Source organism: Microtus ochrogaster, chromosome 2 (assembly GCF_000317375.1).
Source record: "Microtus ochrogaster isolate Prairie Vole_2 chromosome 2, MicOch1.0, whole genome shotgun sequence".
NCBI classification, from domain to species: Eukaryota; Metazoa; Chordata; class Mammalia; order Rodentia; family Cricetidae; genus Microtus; species Microtus ochrogaster.
This window is the reverse complement of record NC_022010.1, coordinates 77,053,094-77,074,464: the sequence shown is the minus strand read 5'-3', so window position 1 is coordinate 77,074,464 and position 21,371 is coordinate 77,053,094. Positions and strand designations below refer to the sequence as shown.

The following is a 21,371-nucleotide window of genomic DNA, read 5'->3' as shown; positions in this document are numbered from 1 at the left end:
AAGTATCTACATTTATTTTCTTATTATACAATATTTCATAATAAAATGCATATTCATATGCATGAATGAATAACATTTGCTTCTGAAACAGGGGGCTCTTATAAAATTTTCTGCTAAAGATGTCCTGTGAATGGTTTATTTTGTTTCAATGAAATATCTGCATGGCTGATGGAGGTGCACTTAGCCCTTATCTGAATGCACACTACTCTACCCATATAGCTAGACATATAATAAATGAGAAACATCATGCTGTAAACCATTGTTGCTATTTAATTAAGCCCAAGTTTAGAGTATTCAGCCTCGGATGACACAGAAACAAATCCCTGGCTTCTTTCACCAACACATAATATTAGTGCTCAACTTTGTAATATTCCCACAGAGATGTCATATCCTTTAACTTTACAATTGACTTAGCTGTGTTTGCAGGAGGACATCTATCCTTCCTAAGCATGGTTGCTTAAAATAGGATAGGGGAATTAAAAATGTCTAATTAACATTTTATTTGCAACACGAAGTTGACCGTTAATGTGACAAAGGTTTATTTCAATAGCTTTTAGGAATAAAATTCAATCTGCACAATTTAGCATGGAATTATTCTGCCTATTTTTCCATACCAGCAATGAATTTCTGAAGCAAGGTCAAATCTCTAGTTATTGATACTGGCTCTAGTTAACATTCTACATTTCAGTTGTTAGAAATGTGTGTGTGTGTGTGTGTGTGTGTGTGTGTGTGTGTGTGTATCTGTGTTTGTTTCTGTGTGTGTCTGTGTGTTTGTGTGATATATGTGTGTGTGTCTCTGTGTGTGTGTCTGTGTGGTGTGTGTGTGTGTGTGTGTGTGTGTGTTTTTGTCTGTTTGTGTGTGAAAAATAATTTCTTTGAATTTTTCCCAAAGTTTAATATATAATCACATCATGATTCAGCCAAATTTTTTTTTGAGTCTTAAATATCAATGACAGTAATGGACCAACAGGAATGCATGTCTTCTTTAGATTCCATTAGTTCAAATATGAGACAACTACTGTTTGCTATTCTGTCAACAATTGATTTCAGTGGCCATGCCAAGGGGAGCCTCAAGGTGAACTGGAACAACAGTCCTGTTCCTTATACATTTTAACTTTCCTAATCTTCAGTTCATCTCTCCTTGATGATATGGGTGAACTTGGTTTTAATGTGATCAGTTCTTCTACCTCATGCTCCTTCTTCATCATTCCTGAGCCCAGAATACTGAAAACCATTCCACTCTCCATTTTCCAACTGAGCTCAATGTGTCTGACCCTGATGTTAGGTTCTCATTCTCTGTGCCTTCTCGCCCTTTACTACCACGCATCTCAGTTTGCATCTGGGCCTTTAGAGACAGCCTCTGTTGAAGTGGTACTGAGATCTCTTGGTGAAGTTGTCAATGAGCCTCCGTTGTTAGACTGGCTTACCTTGTATTCCTGAATAATTCCATTCTGGTGGTCTGGAGGTGGAGGATCCCAAGATACACTGATGCTTGTGCTATTGTGGCTTCCCACTGTCAGCACAGTGACAGACTGGGGAGGGGCACTGGGAGCTGCAGAGGAAACAGACTGAATGTGAGCAGTAACTTCTGGTAGGCCCATGCTCACAGAACAGGAAAATAAAGACCTTTATGGCTCTGCCTTCCAGTCACCCTGAATCTGCGTATAAATTTCAACAAGCGACAGTTTGTTAACAAAAGGCTTCCAATGTACATTTTAAAGAGGTGCAGCCAGTAGGGGTGTTATCCGTGCTATCACAAACTAAACAGCTACACTCAGGGTGGTTTTCTGTGCTTGGCAGTGTGCTGCCAGAGTCCAGTCTTTCTCATGACCTCAGGAAGCAGAAACAATTCAGTTCGCTTTTGAGCAAGGGGGGCATATTGTAAGATATTACAGATGTCAAATAGTAAGTCAAAATTTAAGCCCAGAGTATTTGATTTTAGAAGTTTGCATATATCTTTAACACTTTCTAACAGCTGTGTTTCTAGAAGAATACATAATTAATTGACTCAAATGTATTCTCAGATGATGTGTCCCAAAATGCAAACAAGCATTAATTCTAGGGGGAGGCATTTTTGGTGTTGTTTGGGATAATGCTTACTAAGTAAAATAGACATGCAATTATAAATCTCACCAACAAAAATAATGCTTTTCTTTTCATACTGGGGAAAATAATTGACTATTAAGAACTGGCTTATAATTTAAGATTTAAAACATATTTTATGTGGCTGGGTAAGAGACTCTGCTAATAAAATTGAAAATGGGCTCATGTTGGGTCAGACGTGAAATGGAGTTTTTTTTTTTTTTTTGATTTCCGAGAGTCATTCTCTTCCTTTATAGTTTCTCCTATAACTAATTACATCCATGCTGAGAAGCAATGAGTGAGAAGCGGTTCCTGAATTTAGATTGCTGGGTCTCCCATTCGGGGATTCCCAGAGCTAGGAAGCACTAATTGTGCAGAACTCAGCCATTCTCAGTGAACCTTTCAATTTAACTCAATGAAAAAAAAAAGAGAGAGAAACATTGGAACATTTGGATAACACTAAAAATATGTCTAGAGATTTAAAACAAAGAATTGTGGACCATTAAAGAATTTCTGCAAAACTCTTCATGCCTCATAGGACCGCAATTTACACCCCCTTAGAAATATCCTAAAACAAACACATTTCACAGGTCAGCTAAGAAGGGGTCCATGTTTGGTCAATTTGTCATGGCACATATTATTGGAGTGGCATATTTGCATTGAGATATAAAATACAGAGAGATAGCTGCTAATACAGTTTGCTCCTTACTGTCTCTCTGTGTGACAGTATTATCCAAAACATAAATCTGACCACTTGCCTACGACCCCTGCACTTACGATTAGCAAGACTGCACTGAAAACTATCACCTGGAAGCCACCTTCCTGTCTTTTTGTTGTTAGCTGGGCGAGAACTCCATGCCTACTCCCTGACAGCTCAATTATTCTGCTACTCAGCTTCCTTCTGCAGATTTGAGAGAACATGAAACGCTGCTCATTGCTCCAGACTTAGTCCAGCTGAGACCATTTGTTACATCTACCTGGCCACAGGAAACGGAGATAAATGTAGTCCAAATGCTGATAAATATCTAATCCACAGGAAAAGTCCACTGCAGTGAAGCTAATTTTGGAACAAGGCTTAAAGTTATCCTAAGTTATGATTATTTGCCCCATTCACTGGTGGGAGAAGTTTTCAGCATATGTCAAGTATAATACAGGATAAAATTATTAATAATATTAATATTTTTGTTCTTTATTTCCTAAAAGTACTATGGTTTCAAGTATATTCACTTTTGTCCATGTTGATGGACAAGTCAATGTGAAGTTAATATTTTTATTTTGTATTATATCATAGGAAGTGTGTGACTTAAAAGCTCTTTGGATGAGCATTAGCCTTTTATAGAAAGAGGCCCACACAGTCCATCCACAAGCTGACTTGGGGGCCGAGCACTTGTGGTCTCACTGTCTCACTCTGAGGGCAGCATGTACTAAAAGTCTTTCATTGACTGAAAGAAAAAAAGACTGGCTAAAATTGACATTCATCTCAGGTCACCATGGCTTGACTTTTAAGTATCTGTGGGTAAAAGATATTCCAAATATGGGGGGAGGATGAAACTCTTCTGAGATGTCCATAGCAAGTGTGCAAATGGCCTTTCAAAGGAGAAAGCATGGCTCCAGCTGCCAGGTCCTACAACGAAAAAGGACTGGTAGATGTCAGGCTTGGCTATATCCTTAAAGAGTGGTCAACATGAATGAGCTTATTTTGTATACTTGAATGTCTTCTGAAGCTAAATGAGCTAGATCCTCATTAAAATACAAAAATATACTATTGCCAGTTAAAATGTCCTAAAACAGAAAGCTTGGGACAAAGGTATAAGAAAAGAATAGATTTTAACTTTTTTTTTCTTTTTAATTTCCTTTGGCCTTTTTGTCAGATATACATAGACACACACACACATACACACACACACACAGACTCATACACCTCCCACACACATCTTACACACATACATATGCAATCACACTCTTCACACATACCTTACACACACACCTCACCCACACACATCTTTCACCCATGTTTCCATCTTTTTACTATATATATATATATATATTAAAAAAATGACATTCCCTAGATTCACTCTTCGATGCTTGTTTTCTGGTCTTCCAATTAATGTGAGTGAAAACTACAAATGAAAATGACATAAGCAAAAAGTTTAGTTTACATTGGAAACTTCACTGACCTTCCTCAGTAGTACGGATTGTTTTTGATTCACTGTCCATTCCTTGGAACTCATTAAAATATGGCCTGACTTTAATTTCATAGGTCACCCCCTTTTTCAGATTCACCAGGACAGCACTCCTCTCGGTTGGGACTTTGGCATCGAGATTCTGCCATGCAGTGGAAGCTTGTAGGCCAGAAGTCTGACGATACATCACTCTGTAGCCCTGAATAAACTGGGGTTGCCGATCCACCTGGAAAACAACAAAACAGTATAGGGTAACTGATGGAAATTGGGAAGACGTCACTGACGAATTTGCCCATCTCTGCCCTTGCCATGACCATCTGAATGATGGTCTCATTCATCTCATTCATTCCCCTGCTTCTTATAAAGTCCTTAAGTCACAAGTACACATTGTTATTTTACGATATTTTTTTTAAATGATGAGTAGGCCAATTGTTTCTTTGTCTGAAAACATGTCACCCTATCTGAAATAGTCACACATGATCTACTAAGGTCCCAACTGATCATCTTTGGTTTCTCATTTGGTTTCCATTTTCTTGCATTCAACAATTTGCATTATCCTGGTTTTCATAAGTAATATGCAATTTTCTCACATCAACTCATTAATTCCTTCTCATTTAGAAGCTGTTGTTCTTACTGATAGGTACCCAGAACTTTGCTGATTTCTGAGAGTGAAAATGGGCAGATAACCTGAATGAGAGTGGAAGTCACTCCAGAGATAAAGCAAAGGATAAGAATTCTTACATTCCTGTATCTGGATAAGCTGCATGAGAGATTAAGACTGTGAGTCCATCATGTTTAAAGTACATGCTTGCTCTTCCCTGTTAACAGGATGTAATTCAAATTCCATCATTTCAGCAGCTGCTTCTTCCTCTAGTAGTCCCAGTCAACAAGTTTTAACAACTTCCATGTCTCCCTATATTAAACAGTAGCTATATTTTTTACCTATAGTCTGGGATTTTGTATTTGACTAGTAAAATCTTTTTACTTTATGACACCTGGGTAACAGGTCAGTTGGAAAATAGTCAGTTTTGCAAGATGAAAGTCTGAGCTAGAGTCTAGAACACATGTTAAGACAACCACAACAAAAGCAAGCTTTGGGGAGGGGAGACCATGGGGATTTCTAGCCAGCCAGCATAGCTCATTTGACAGATAAGGAGTGCTAAGAATAGTACCAGAAGAATATCAGTGCTGCATATGCTTCCCCCTCATCCCCTCTCCCGGAAAATCACAGAGGTTGTTCTTTTCTTTTTTCTTTTATTAGTTCTTTGAGAATGCCATGCAGTGTTTTAATCATATTCATACCTCCCCCAACACTTTCTGCATTTATATCCCTTCCCTCCCTATTCAACACTATAAAGTTTTCTTTCCCTCTTTTTCAAATCCTTCAAGACAAATTTGTGCTGCCCAAAAAATATTCATGGATATCATCTTCTACTGGAGAGATGCCAACTAATCAATCCCTACCTATATAGAAAACTCTCACTCTCTGCTAGCAATTGCCAATAACCCCATGGTTTGGGGTGGGATTGTGGGCTAATACAGGATTTGTAAAGGTTGTCTCAACTCTTCCTTTTCTTAGAGGTTTTGTGATTGTTTCAGTTACAGGGAAAAATGTCTTTTTTGGTTTTAACTATAATAACAGGAAAGAATATCAAGTCATGTTACTGGTTTACCTTGCTTTATAAAGGCAAGATTTGAACATAAGCAATTGGAACTGCTTCCTCGATCACTAGCAAAGACTACGGCTATATGTAGTCTACCCCATGCAGTAGCCATATGCTCAGAAGCACAAAACCAGCCATTTCACTGTGAAAGTGTAAAGATTAGTGAACAAGAAATGAAATGACCTAATTTCAAGACAGTCTCAAGGAAATAAAAAAGAATATGAGTTTTTTACTAGGGCTTAAAAATTCAATTATCAGCATGCAATAAACAAAAAAATTTCATAAAATAAACTTCTAATCTTTATTGTTTATTTGAGTATGACTTATTTTGCGAGAAAGCAACAAACTGATGAATAATAGATCACGTTATTGTTTTTATTAAGTATTAAAATGCAAAGCTTCAACTAAAACAATAAAACAAAGGTATATTTTTCTCTTTAGAATGCCCTAGCTAGAAAATACATTTTTTTCCTTACAAGTACATCTTCAGCTGATAGACAAATCTCAAAAACTAGAAATCCCTTCTTTTAGTTGACACTCTTTGAAACCCCAAAGATTCTCTGGAATTAGAATCACACTTTTACGAGGCTGTATCAAGAAAAATTAAGCTCCCGTCTAATCTGGAGCCTCATGCATGACTTTAAAATGCTCAGCTATGCTAACAATTTGTGTTTTTAACAACCTGACATAATTTTTGAAAGCAGAACTTTCTCTAACATAAAATTAGGCAACCAAGGAACAAAATTTAAATTCATGAGAACCAGGGAGAATTGCCTTTCATCAAAACTGCCAGAGTTTAAAAAAAAAAATTCCTTGCTGTGTATGTTAAAACAACATTAAGCTTACATTTTATAAACTTCTCTGAATTCCCTTTAAGTGAATTTATATACTGAAAGAAAGACATAACTCACAATAATAGCTTGTTAATACTGAAAGAAGCAAGCTGTGTTTTTAAGAAGAACATTAAGCAGCTGTTTGGAGATGAAGGGAGTCTGTAAATCAGGGCAAATTGGTTTTATCCATGTTTGGATTTCATTAATTAAGTGTTTTAGGTACTTTATGAAGCTAATGTTTACTACACAGCATTGCTCTCTCACTCCAGTGAGCACTGCCATCACCCAGTGGATAGTAATGCGCCACTTAATAACAAGAGTTTAACTTAATTTTGTGCAGTTGGGAGGCACTGCTTAGAGGGAGGGAAAATGTTATTACAGGTGAAAGCAGAAGAAGAAATGCTGTAAGTTGACCTTGAAACCAATGAGCCTGGAGTGGGGATAGGCTCTTCGCCATCACTCTTGCTCATCTTGACAGGCAACCTTTTTGTGCTTGCTAATAATGTTATGAATAAACAGGTTGGAAGATGGACATTCTATTAGAATTTATTCCAATCAACGTCTAGTACAAATTCTTGGAAGTTTCAGTCGCTAAATTAAAAAAGGTAGTACTTATGATGCATTACTAAGGCGTTTGCCTCCAGGAGGAAGCAGAAGACACAGAGAACACCAGTCTCCAGTTGTGTCACCTGATTTGGTTGCTACCTTCACCTCTTTAACTTTCTGTTTTCAAGAATGCTGACTTTCTTCAGATCGCACATGTCATGAGGGCATGAAATAGTAAATCATGAATGTAAGTAAATGTACCCTGTAGTCTGTGGAGATTTACAGAGCATTTATAGGTCATCTCTGCTCAAAAAATAAAAGTAAAAAAGACATACAAAAAAAGAAGAAATAGGGCACTTTCAAATCCAAAGCTATGTTCACTTATACAATTTCATTAATAAATAGAAAAATAGTAAGAGAACAAAATCCTCCACCCGAACAGGAAACCCCAAAGAATTTTCTTTGGTGAGCCAGTTGCTCTGGCAATTGCCTTTGGAGAAGCACTCATTGCAGGCCAAGTGGCATGGTGCTAAACGAAGGGCCTCTAATTCTTCTCTCCTTGAACCACAAGAATACTGCCCTAAAGTCATCATTTTTTCAAAGCAAGTAATTTTTTTTTGCTATTTCATCGCTTGAATGGCATTTAAAATCATTTTTATCTACTGTCACTATATCTCTGTTCAGTTTTAGCAAATTGCCATTACTAATTATTTGACATTAACATTAATCTTTGATATATCCTGAAGGTGAATGGATTTTTCCCGGAAAAAAATCATGCACAATTTTTTTGAGTGGCACCTAAAGGCCATTGTGAGCCACTTTGGGTGGCCTTAACACTAAACAGGAACTAAAATATTCTTGTCTTCACACCCTAGCACACCTGAAACTAAAATACTGTGAGTTCAGTAATTTATGTAACCTGTACAAACTGTCTATATTGTTCTTTTATAAAAATTGCTACTTAACTAAATAGTATTTGAATATTATTTTAATGGCTCCTGTTTTAAGATACAATGCATCAATAGTTCCCATTCTAAATGTATATTAAACTAATGCAATAATATTTTTTGGAACTTAATAAACTTGCACACCTATGTGACTGAAACATTTTTGGCATGTATAACATTTTATGTCACATATCATTGTTACCTTGTTCAACTAAATTTGTGACTCTTCAATGGCATTGAGGTCTAGAACAGGCTTTGTACTAAAAAACTGCCTTGGAGCCAGACTTGTTCAAAGTAATTAATATTGAGAGGAAACCCAAATAAATTTTTTTACTGTGCTTTACATCTCAAATAATTTACCAAGTAATTGATAAAAGTAAGTATTTTTTATCTCAAGCTGATTGGTTGAGAAAGTTGCTGTAAAGTGTGACAGAGTTGTTTCTTTACAATGATCTGAATGTCAAGAGGTAAAAATCCAGTTTAGTTTTTAAAACTTTTTCAGCTATTTCCAAATATTGACAACAGATACAGTTAAATATATCACTAGTAATTAAAGAAATGAAAGTTGGACTCATAGTGATGCATCACTGCCTACCCACTAGAATGATTACAACCTAAAATAAGAGCATGTTAAGTGTTGATGAAGGGGAAAAAAAAAACTAAAAAAAAAGCATGGGAAGAGACCAGTATTCTATGAATTTACTATCTATAATATAAGAACACTTAGGAAATATTTAGCAAGTTCAACAGAATGTTAAGTGTCAAATTAACACATTGGTCAAAAACCATGGGAATATACCAAAGTTAAATGAAAATGTCTGCTTTAAAAATGATCCACAAAGAGTTATGGAAACATTATTCACAGTAACCAATAAAATGAAACATTTCATAGGTTTACCAAGTAAGTTATAAAAACAGAATATGGACTGTGCATAAAACAAAATATTAATATGACAATGTCATATGGAAAAGTTAGATGTAATATATTTTATATTGGTACAATGCAAGGAATAAATAAATAATACCTATTATAATATGAGTGCAACTCAACAACAATGTGCTGTATGAATGATTTCTGTGATTCCCTACAAAGCAACACTCCAGGATATATAAATCTATAGCAATGTTGCATTTACTGGATGAAGAGGGGTACGGATGAGTGTAGAAGGGAATGATCACAATTGTTACAGGGTCACATTCTGTGATGATTTTAGCATTCCTGACTTGGAGTTTGGTGATGATATCAGAACACTCATCCTGCCAAAAGTATTTACTGTACTCTACAACTTTGGCATGTTAATTGACGTTCAGTGAAGTTTGTAGAAGTAAGGACAGGGAAGATCTTATTTTTTAAAAAAACAAAGGTTTTTATTTATTATATATACAGTGTTCTGTCTGCATATATGCCTACTCGCCAGAGAGGGCACCAGATCTCATTACAGATGGTTGTGAGCCACCACGTGGTTGCTGGGAATTGAACTCAGGACCTCGGGAAGAGCAGTCAGTGCTCTTAACCTCTGAGCCATCTCTCCAGCCCCCCAAGATCTTATTTTTATTACAACTTTCTCTTACTTATAACTCTTCATACAATTTCATCTATTAAATATTTTCTTTGTTTCCATTGATTACACTTTGATATCAAATGATGAGTGTTCTAAATTTAGTTTTGGGTTTATTTGACTTTTTTTCTTAAAAGAAAATTCCAAATAAATTTTGCTGCTGTATATAGAGACTAATATAATCTCTGAAAACTTACCGTCCATGTGACTTGAATGGTTGTAGGTGTCAGGACAACTGGTGTGTGTAGACGAACAATGACATCTCCCAATTCCTTCTGTACTTGTCTGTGGTCCACTCCTTGTGCTGGTGGACTGATATCTGTAGTTAGAAAATAAAACCACTCCTGATTACAAAATTCATTATTAAATTCCAGTGCATTTGACACAATCCAATTTAAGACTAACTGCCAGATGGAAAAAAAATTCCTCGTGACATAAATCAGTTTGGAATACAAATATAAACACATGTATATAAAAATAAGTGGATGTATGTATATATGTATTCCATGATGGTATACAATATTTATTATCATCTTTATCATTTTTTTTAATAAAAGAGTCTTTGTAACTCTGCATTCCCACATGGATGTAGTATTTTGGGAAATCACAAGATTAGAAGTTAAACTGGAGTCTATGTCCTAATAACTTGTTCAGAATGACCATTTCTGTAGAGATGATAAAGCACTGAAATATTTTTCAAGTTATATTTAAGACATATCTGAAACTGAATATTAGAGTTCTTTTTAATTCTCTTAGCCTGATCAGGAGGTTGTGTGTTCCAACTCCTTGACCTGTATCCATTTGAGTCACAGTTTGATAAAAACGCTTGAGAGAAAAAAAGGAGCACAGAGTGAAAAAAAGAACAAAGCAAATTTGAATCTTTCACAATATTGACAAACTTATAATAGTGGTAGAAAGTTCCCAAAATAATCAGTTTGGGCCAGAATTCCTTCGTCTAAAAACAGGTCATATAGCTGCTTTGTAGGAGCAAGAGGGAAAGCATAAATAAATAATGCCCCTGAATGACAAATGGTCAACCTTCATCAGCATTTTCTTATCCCTAGTTTGCTTAAAAAGTATTCTATTACTCCATACAGTGATAAAAAATACATCCCAAGGTCTTCATAAAAACAATTAAAAATTACATACATTCAAACCCATCAATTTGATCTCAAACATTAAACGTTACTCATATGCAAATAGGACTCCTTCACCAACACACTTCAATGTCAAGGTAAAGTTTTTCCTAAAGCTATTTTATTTTAAGAAGGATTTCCAATTCTAAATGATTTTATTTTCTTAAATTCTTCTACCTTTTCCTCAGATTGTAATTCAATGCTCTGGCAAAAGTTTTGAAGCATAACTTGAGTGTGCTAACTTAAACTGAGACATAAATAGTTAGGAACCACATAATGTCTCTTTCTTTAATTTCCACTTTTTTTTTATCTTCAGTGGAAACAACAAAGTAAAACATGAATTGATTTAGAACAATATGTTCCTTTATATGAATACTATTAACCTTTGTTGATATATGTATGGTCTACTGTGATATTTACCTAAAAGTATTTAAGAGGTTTAATGAAGTAAACAACTTTCAAAGTACATGGTCATTAAAGCCTTTGAAAACTCAGACCTCAGAAACCAACATGTGCTTTGAAAAAAAATGCTTTACCGATTGCCAAACAGCTGAACGTGTGACATCAAAAATAAATCTGACATTCCGTCACAAAACATGGCTTTTCCTATTAAGTGTCTGTTAAGAGAATATAGGTCTACAGCTCTTTGAAGTTTCTCGGCTGCAACATGCCAGATCACAAAAAAACTTAATTAATCTTTGTTGACCTTTTCATGGAGAGTTTTATTCTGAGTCAAGATTTAGTGACTGGCACAGCTACTGAAGATCATGAAGGTGTGCTGCCCTCTGTCACGTCACACCAGAGGCTCCACTGTCTTCTTTCTCAACCTCAAAACTGCAGCTGCACACACAATGACCGCTAGCCACATAGGTAGAGCTCATAGACATTCTAAAATTTCTTGAATTAAAGAAATCGCACATCTCTTCCATTTCACAGTCATTTAATTTACTCATTCAACCCAGACACATTAAAAGCGGTTGCATAGGGATGAGGTAAAATGTAATGACTTTCAGGTCTTCAAAGTCTTTGTTGTGCTTTTTCTCTCTCTGGAGACAGGTTCTTTACCTACATACCCTTCATCATCATGGAAAATTAAGCACACTATGGCGGAGAGAACAAAAGCAAAGTATCATCCCCTCCTCCCTCAACTGTCATCATGTCAGCCACGTTACCATCACGTGGTGACTTTATTTGACTTCATTCCTTTACCGCACCCTTCTCTGTGATAATGGCATGCTAGTCACTACCCCTGAACTACATTGTAATTATAATAATATTTTATGGCTGCATGGTGCTTTTCATAGCATAAAAATACTACTTTGAATTATATCTTGTTCAAAAGCTCTTACAAATAAGAAATAATTAACCCTCTCAAGAACCCTGTGGGGAGTAGGCTGTAACAAACAATAGAGGCCCCATTTTCTATTGTACTAACTTATTCTCTTACTAGTAAGACAGGAAAGGATAATGCAGTATTCCGTATTATACCCGCACTTTACTGACTTCTGAGCAGCAAGGAACAGATTACAAAAGGGAGGAGAAGGAAACTTCCATTTTGAAACTAATCATTTTAATATTCTAGGAGATGTGGTCGTATGTTTGTCCGGAAAAATCACCTGTGCCAAGAGGAAAGATTTATTTATTCTTTTCTGAAATAAATATCTCCTTGAAATTACTCATCAGAATAACAATATGGGGTAGCTGTTAAACATTGGCACCATACCCCACTAAACATGCTAACCTAACTCGGGGCCCTGAGTGCCTCCTTTCTTTGGACTAGAAGCCTGATAATATATGTTGGACAGATTCACAGTCATTGATATTCCTACTCAAAACCCACTGGGAAACCCATTTTCCTAAAATATCAAAACAACAAAAACAAACAAACAAAAAGCAGAAACCAGAACCAGGAAAAGAAATTCTGGCACTCTTGTTTAGGTATCTATTTTTAAAGGGTTTATTACTCTTTCTATTGTAGAATAGAGAAGAAGAAACTCGTTCTTCTTCATTCAGGGACTGCACATAGCTCCAACTATTTGTTTGTTTCACCTATATAGACTCTGAGAGTTCTGAAAGAACACCTCATAGCAAAGTTATATGGGAACATTTCCTTGCAAAAACAATCCCCCAGAGAATCCAGCACAATTAGTGTGCACACATGCTCTTTGCTCATGCAATTTCCTTTGTTTTAAGTTGATGTACCATCCCAAAGCCATTATTTGAAACAGTTACTGAAATTACCTTGCGTGCGTACCGGATCCGACATAGGACTTGGGTCACTGAGACCTTGAGGGTTGATTGCTCTGACCATGAACAAGTAGATTGTATTAGGCCTCAGTCCTCTCACGGTATAGAGCGTTGTCTTAACATGGTTGGCCACCGTTTGCCAGCTATTGCTCACTGACTGGCTGAAAATGGAACAGAAATGGATTTAAAGACTAGTCATAAAACTATATCAAAATGGAGCTGAGTGTCAGTGACAAAGGTCAATGGCTGAAAATTAAACACACACATACAGAACACTTGAAGTGTCCAGCCCAGTAATGAAACATTTGGATGGATTCATTTTATTCAACCACAAAGCCGAGCCCACTTAACAGAGTGCCATGCACAACAAAATTAAACTCAGTCCAGAAGATGTGACAGCCCTTAGCTAAATGCACAGCAGCCCACTAAATGAATACCTGTAAAAGGAACAAAGGCCAAAATCACAACTTCAAGGTTATACAATAATTATGGTCCTCGTAAATGCATATGTATATACCTTGCAAAGAATTAACCTGCATCAAGAATAAATGGGCTACAGAGTAATATATGCCAATACTTTTTCCTGTAACATGGTCTGTTTTCTTTTGCATCAATTCCACATGAAATTTTATAATAGAGCCTTCTAAAACTACATATCTGTAAAAGAAGAAAGGACGCATGTAATGAATATTTTTCCCTTGGTTACATCTTTAATAAAATGTACATTACACAGTATTGTGATCTCTCATCTCTAAATGATGAATTATCAGATTCTGTGTATGGACCCTTTTACAATTAGCTCCAATGGATGCCATTTTAGAACACTATACCTAAGGTCAAATGCGATTTTGATAAATTTAATAAGAAAAAATGTGATTTTTATGTCATTTTAGCATCAAAAAAATCCTTAAGCATCAAACAAAAAATAATGAAAATTACAATTTGAAAATATGTGTCATTAACTTTAAAACTGAACAGAAAAGATTAACACGAAAAGGAATCATTTGTCCTGATGCTGAGAAAGGACTGTGGCTTTCTTTCAGACTGTGTAACGTCTCTTAACTTTGGTTTTCAGATTTCTTGCAGAAAAAAACAATAGATTTATTCAAGAACACGATATAAAAATATTGGAATTATTCTACATTTGTGATCTAATTACTAATATTCCCAAACCTGGTGTGACAATACATGTCACATAACTTTAATAAGTACATATGTCTAGTTATGGTGTGTTCTGTTTAGGTCTAGTGTCCTATAGTGATACATAGGGTTTAACTTAGCTTTAAAGAAAAATGAAATTCTGAAATCACCAGAAAAATGAATGGATCTGGAAAGTATATTATTAAGCAAGGTGGCTTAAACTGAGAAAAATACATGCAATTTCTCTCTCAAATATGGTACCTATCCTCTAATGTGTGTGATGTGTATACAAATATAAATGTATATATATATATACATACATATATATGAAGACAATTAAAATATTAGAAGGTATCTGGGAGAGTAAAAAAGATAAAAGATAAGAAAATATAGAGTATAGGCAAAAGGGGATGTGTTATTGCATGTATACACAATGGTCAGGAAAAAAGGATGGAGCAATTATGTTACAAAATACCTCTTTATTTTAGAAATAGAAATAAGCAATGAGTTTTATTTTTAATCTTGTTATCCACCAATAAATGAAATTCTCATATCTATTTTTGAATAAAATAAAAAAAATAAGTGGAAATTTTTCAAGAACTTCTCCTTAACATAAGGTATCAGAGTTGCTCAAGTGAAACTGAAGATCCAGTAACTAAGACAGAAGTCCAGTGGAGAAATGAAACAGGAATTGCCTCATACCTGAAAGCCTCAATGATATATGCACTTGCTGGAAGAACTCCAGGTGTACCTGGTTGCCAGGATAAGGTAACACTGTTCTTAGTAACATCAGTGACCTGTGGTTTGGATGGTGGCCCCGGCAGGTCATTTATATCATAATTTTTACTGATTGTTGCTCCAGATTCTGTAGAGGACAGACAGAGTAAATTTTGTTCCTGATTTTGTAAGCAGACTATAATGCTTGAGAGAAGGAAACATTAAAGAAATTGACTTGACAGTGTGCAATTCATCTTCATAAATCAGACAGTTATAAACTATTAGCTGGTTTTCCAACATGCTAATAAATATAGTCTTCCTTTTCATGCATAATCAGTGTAATCACTTGCATTTCAGAAGAAATCAAGCAACAAGGTCATGAGTTACAAATGCATGGAGTTCCCCAGATGCCATGCTATGTTCCACCTAATGTTCGAATACAAAATTGACGTTGTGGGAAGTAAAAAAAAGACAAGATCTTCTGAGTAAATTGGGAGCAAGGGGACCATGGGAGAGGGTTGAAGGGGAGGAGAGAGAAAGGGGGGAGCAGAGAAAAATGTATAGCTCAATAAAATCAATCAATAAAAAAGACATTGAATGTGACAAGTTAGATTTGCATCCAATGCATATAAAATCTTGATCCAGCATTACATTGCAATTTAAATCTGACTCTCGTTAGGAACTCACCTGTTACATCCAGCACGGCACTCCAGGAAGTCTCCCCACTTGAACTTGTAACCACACAAGTATAAGTACCAGTATCAGAAATCTAGACATGGAAAGAAAGAATTCAATTGTGATCAACTTGTACAAGAATTGTGTGTGTGTGTGTGTGTGTGTGTGCGCGCACGTGCGTGCAAGCATTTGGCATTAAAACAACCTTTTGTAGCAACATTGATTAAATATTTTTCAAAATGATATTTATGAAACTAAATATAATTTGTCTGATAAAGTTCATTAAGTTTTCCTGCCTCCACTGTAATGTGTGCCTTTTAACTTCATGTTCTTTGGGATTTTTGTATCAGTGCCAGATATTAATAAGCCTACTTAGAATTCACGAAGAATTCTAGATGAATGCAATGCTTCGTAAATGCAATGCTGGCTTTTCTTTTTCAGAGAAAATATATTGTAATAGATAAAAGTATCTAGTACTAAATAGATAATGAGACATCCACACCTCTAAGAAGCCAAATATCTTTTGTAGTAATATAATATCTTCTTTTATTGAAGAAATGCATTCTCTAATTATAAGGAAATGCCATAAATGTAGTACCCAGTATCAAAGTGGTATGATCTCAAAATAAAAAAATAAAGGAAAAATTTTCATGGAGCCTTGCCATTTTGAAATAAATATAATCAGAAAACAGAATCAAATACTGAGTAAAACATCCCAATTCACTGATGATTTAAAATGTCTTTGTTTCTTATTGAAGAATGGCCAAGGACTTTTAGAATTATTGAAAGCATGATCAAAAACTGTCTTTTACAAAAGTAAAAATAAGAAAAAGAGAGAAAAGAAAATCTTATCAAAAGACTTCCTGAAGATCAATAAAACATAAAACTCAACGATCCTCCTGGTGTTTGGGGTCTGGGAGCTTGCGGTACCAACATTTACTGTCAATGGGTTGGTGGAGTAGGGATAATAGATGCGAGCAAAAGACAAAGGACAGTTTAAAGCAGGCTAAAGATGCAGAATTTAAGTTCCATGATGAGCACAAGTCTGTTTATGATATGTAGTAGATTACAGAATATCACACCTTCAGGTTTAAAATTAATCTAAAACTCAAAGAGTCATTGATTCTCAGATAAATCATTAGTATATGAAGCTACTTTCACGTTATCATTTAATTGATTTTAATGTCATTATGTATTTAACTGTCATTTGAAATTGCTCTAGCTTGTCACTCTTTTCTATATGATTTCTGTAAAATTGTCTTCTATCTTGCAGGGAGGATGGGAGTAGCCATCGTAGAATAAGCCATTCTTTCAAATGTGGCTGCAAGTGCATTATAGTCATTAGGAATCTTTGCATTTAAGAAGCATCACTCACAAGCTAAATATAATGAGCTGAAGTTGGATTTTAATGGGATGTTCATTTGAATATGGACTGTGAACGTGTAAAAGAATTTGCATTTTATTATAGCTGTTGAACTAAAATGTAGCACTTGTTATTCTGTGTAAAAAGAAGAGTAGGTAGGTAATGTATCTTAACTGCATCCCCTTGTCATTGTGTGGAGATGCGAGCCTGACATTAGCTGTGGTAGGTAGGTTTTAATGAGTATTGGAATATTCAACTTCTCAAAAGATACAGATTCAGATACCAATTAGCTGGACTAGGAGAACTTAGCATCCATCATGTTATTTTGTTCTCTTGCCTTATGCATTGAAAAAAGAAATCATGAGACACAAAGGATCTGACCTATAGGAAACCTCTCGACGACACCAGTGAAGTGGTAAAGCCTGTCTTAATCCTCCTTTAACAGCATCCATTGTACAGAAAAAGAACAATGCGCTCAATTTGGCACCGATCAAAGCCCAAATAGCTTTGGAACCTCACTTTTGTGTTGTTATGATCACCATCACCATGTTCTTTCTTTGTGCTTTAGATAGGACGTTTTCTGATCAAGAGTGCTTCACTTTCTTTCTCTCCTTATCCTTGCATCCTTGACCAGTTTCTTTTAGCAGAAATGAATAGGTTAGCACACTCTGTCGCCCCTTTTCTCCTTGGAAAGTTAGCTACAAACAAGCCTCCTGGGGATGACTTCTCAGAGACACTATTCAAAGACCTGTGCAAGAAGTCAAAGCTTGCTTGACATCGTCAAGCCTCTACCTTTAATTACTTCTCTCTAACATTCCTAGGGATCTTGACTATCCATGCAAACATGTCCTTTACTGCAACAAAACAGTAAAAAAGCATTAACCTTCACGGCCCAATTCTGCCTTTATCTCAGAATGAGGTCAAAATGTTTATGCAAGGAGAGCTGTTATGAATTTTTTAATAACTTCAATTTTTTTTCAATGAAAGTTATCTAATTCAGGAAGAATTTTTAAAAATCATATTTAAAAAAGAGTCCATGTTAATTTACTTTCCGTTCACAGAGCTTGGCAGTATTTTTTACCTACACAGTTACAGACACCTATTCATAAATAAATGTGTCAAAAACATACATTGGAGAAACGACAGTCTTTTCAAAATTAGGGAAATCATTGCGGTAAGCAAAATAAGCCAGACTCAGACAATTCCTCCATGTTTTCTCTCCTATGTGCAACCTAGATTTAAATTTGTCTATGTATGTGTGGGGGGGCAGGGTAAGGAGATTTTTAATGAAGGAATAATTAATTTTTTAAATAAAGTTAAGGTCATACTTAAATGTACTAAAGTTTGTAAGTTTTGCAAATATATGTATGGTATACTGATCAATTACCATATATATGCTTAATTGTAAATATATTGCATCCTAAGAAAAGAATCATCTTCACTAGAAAATACACATCAAAGCGTTTTACCTTTAGGCCTGGCTTCTGAACATGAATTTTCAAGATTCAGCAAATTTGTGTATTCTTCGTTTTATCCACTTATTTATCTTTTATCTATTATCTACTATCTATTATCTATCTATCTATCTATCTATCTATCTATCTATCTATCTATCTATCTATCTTTCTATCTATCTCCTATTTATCACCTCTCTATTATGATCTATGTATCATCTATCTATCATCAATTTAAGTATCTATCTTCTATCCATCTATCTTTCATCTATCTACCTGTCCAATTATCTGTCTGTCTGTCTGTCTGCCTGCCTACTTATCCATCTATCATCTATCTATCTATATACTATCTATTTATCATTCACCCATCTATCATCTATTTGTGTATCTATCTATGTATTTATGTACCTATGAATGTATGCATGCATGCACGTATGTATGTGTATCTATCTATCATCTGTTTATCATATATTTATCTACTATCCATTTATTAGCTATCTGCCTATAATGTATGAATGGATGTATGTATCTATCATCTATCTATTTGATATTTGTGTGTCAAGGCTTTTTTTGGGAGGTGACAGGAAGCTTGAAGCTTCAGTTCTCTCTCCTCTTTATCTACGTGGGTCTTAGTGACTGAACTCTCGTCATCTGGCATGGTGGCAGGTGTTTTCACCCACGGAGTCATCTTGCCTGATGACTCTGTTATATTTTTTGTTTATTAATTTACTTTCCTTTGTCTTGGTTTTCCGTTTCTGCCCAAGTGTCACATTTTACTAATCGTTCTTGAGCTAAATAATTATCAGTATTTTTATATAGTATCTCATTTCCTATCTCACTTCTGGCTTCCATCCACCCAGGCCTGTGATTATTTTAAAATATTGCTCTGCTACCATGTCTGCTAACTGTGGTTGCGTGGGTGACTATCATACATAGCTGAGTGATTGAGCTGTGCTGGGAGCAGACAGGCAACCCTTATAGTAAAAGCCTCCAGGTTTTCACTTATGTAATCCTTCACCTCACTAATGCGGGGATGATACCTTGAGAGTGGTTTCTGATCAGTAACATACTTGAAGGTTTCAGCTACTATATCTGAGATTTAATGCCATGAAACTGAAATGGCAGCTTTCAAGTGGACTATCGTCATAGTCATGTAAGCACACATATTAGGGAAACCCAGAAGCAAGAGTCTAGAGGCTATCACCAGACAATGCTCAAAAGAAGGTGGATAGTTAATCTAACCATTCCAAGAAACTTGAGGTAACCAACAATCATACCACATTGTCTGGAAGTAAATCAATCTTCCCTTGATTTTCTGGCAAGCCCCTAACCCTAACGGACAGGTAAGCACTGCAACACTTGTTAGTCCCAGCTAAGTCATGCCATTGTTTTAGTTTAATTTTTTAACAGAAATTGTGAGAAAATAACTGTGTCTTGCCTTAAACCACAGTTTTTCCTAAAATGTTGTTAAAATTAGACGAAAATTAATACAACATTCAGAATCACAAACTATGTTTAATCATCTTTGATGTAAATCCAACTTGTCTCATTTTGAGCCACTGTCATTGTTTTTCATGTACATTCAGTTAAAATATCTGTGACTTGTTCTCATCTACAGGCATAAATAGAAAATTTATAGCAACCTAAAATAAAAACTAGGGACTTTGTTCAACTATCCAAACACGTCTTATATGAACACAGTCTCATCCTTTTATTCCTTTCGTGAAATCGTTTGTTGGGCCAGTTTACCCACATAACCTCACAGTCTTTCTTGACGTTGAGAGGAAATTCAGCAGCATCTCTTATTGTCAAATGGTTTTAGCTCTCTGTTACTCTCCAAAACTCTCTGTAAAAGGTTTGTAGTCCCAATATTGGGAAGAGAGCTGAGTTGGTGCTTGCTTTGTAGGCATCAATGCAGGAGTTGGATCCCCCAACCCACTTAAAAATCTAGAAATTGTGCGGTGTTTCTGTGATTCCAACACTGAGAATATTGAGAAGAGTGGGGTTCTGGGCTCTGCTCTAATTGAGCTCAAGTCCCAAGGGAAACCTTGGCTATTCTCCACACTCTCTGTTTAAGGAATGCCCTGGTGAAAGTATTTTGAAGAAAGAATGAGGTTGTCCTCTAACTTCTAAGTGCACAAATGAACATATGCATGTATTCAAACATACATACACAACAAAAATTAAAGTAATACACAAGAACTTTAATTTCACTGAGGACATGCATATAGATGGACATGTGAAATTTTAAATAATGAAAGGACATGATAGTCTTCCTTATAATTTCAATTAACCATAGCTAAGACAAAAATAACAAGACCTATCATAAAAAGTACAGTGATCATGCTGAGGTATCAGAATTTGTTTTAGTACACTGTATAAGTCTTCTTTAGAGCAAGGCTGTTGATCAGATGAAGAGACAATTACAAGCCAAATCCTACATACCCGTAAATTCTTAATTTGCAGTGTTCCTTGTTCCTGGATCGTTGCTCTTGGATCTCTACCCAGAAAAGTGAAGCCCTCCTTTAGCCAGCTAATGACAGGAAGAGGGTCTCCAGTGGCTTTACATTTCAGTAAAGCTGTACCATCTACTGCAAGTGTTTGGTTTATTGGTCCTTGCAGGATTATGGGTGGAGGTCTATCTGTCAAAACTAAAAGGTAAACACATATTCAGGAAATTTAGGCTTCTATGACACTCGGTAGTCATGATATATTGACATTGAATGGTAATAGTAAATACCTAAAGCATGTTACAATTATTTATAATGTACATAGTCTTTTCAATATCTATATTTTCCACCCATATACATTGGACATATATCTAC

At 35.6% G+C, this 21,371-nt stretch overlaps 1 protein-coding gene across 12 annotated transcripts in view; it reads right to left on the bottom strand.

The window, feature by feature from the left end:
* The window catches only part of Robo2 (roundabout guidance receptor 2), a 1,182,575-nt gene that overhangs the window by 68,625 nt on the left and 1,092,579 nt on the right, over window positions 1–21,371 (bottom strand). For all 12 annotated transcript variants that reach the window (XM_026786840.1, XM_026786841.1, XM_026786863.1 and 9 more), the window contains 7 exons: window positions 20,992–21,197; window positions 15,742–15,823; window positions 15,040–15,202; window positions 13,192–13,358; window positions 10,012–10,133; window positions 4,260–4,491; window positions 1,428–1,552 (listed from right to left, as the gene is read on the bottom strand). In XM_026786840.1, the coding sequence (XP_026642641.1) occupies window positions 1,428–1,552; window positions 4,260–4,491; window positions 10,012–10,133; window positions 13,192–13,358; window positions 15,040–15,202; window positions 15,742–15,823; window positions 20,992–21,197 (1,097 nt within the window). The remainder of the gene's footprint in view (window positions 1–1,427; window positions 1,553–4,259; window positions 4,492–10,011; window positions 10,134–13,191; window positions 13,359–15,039; window positions 15,203–15,741; window positions 15,824–20,991; window positions 21,198–21,371) is intronic.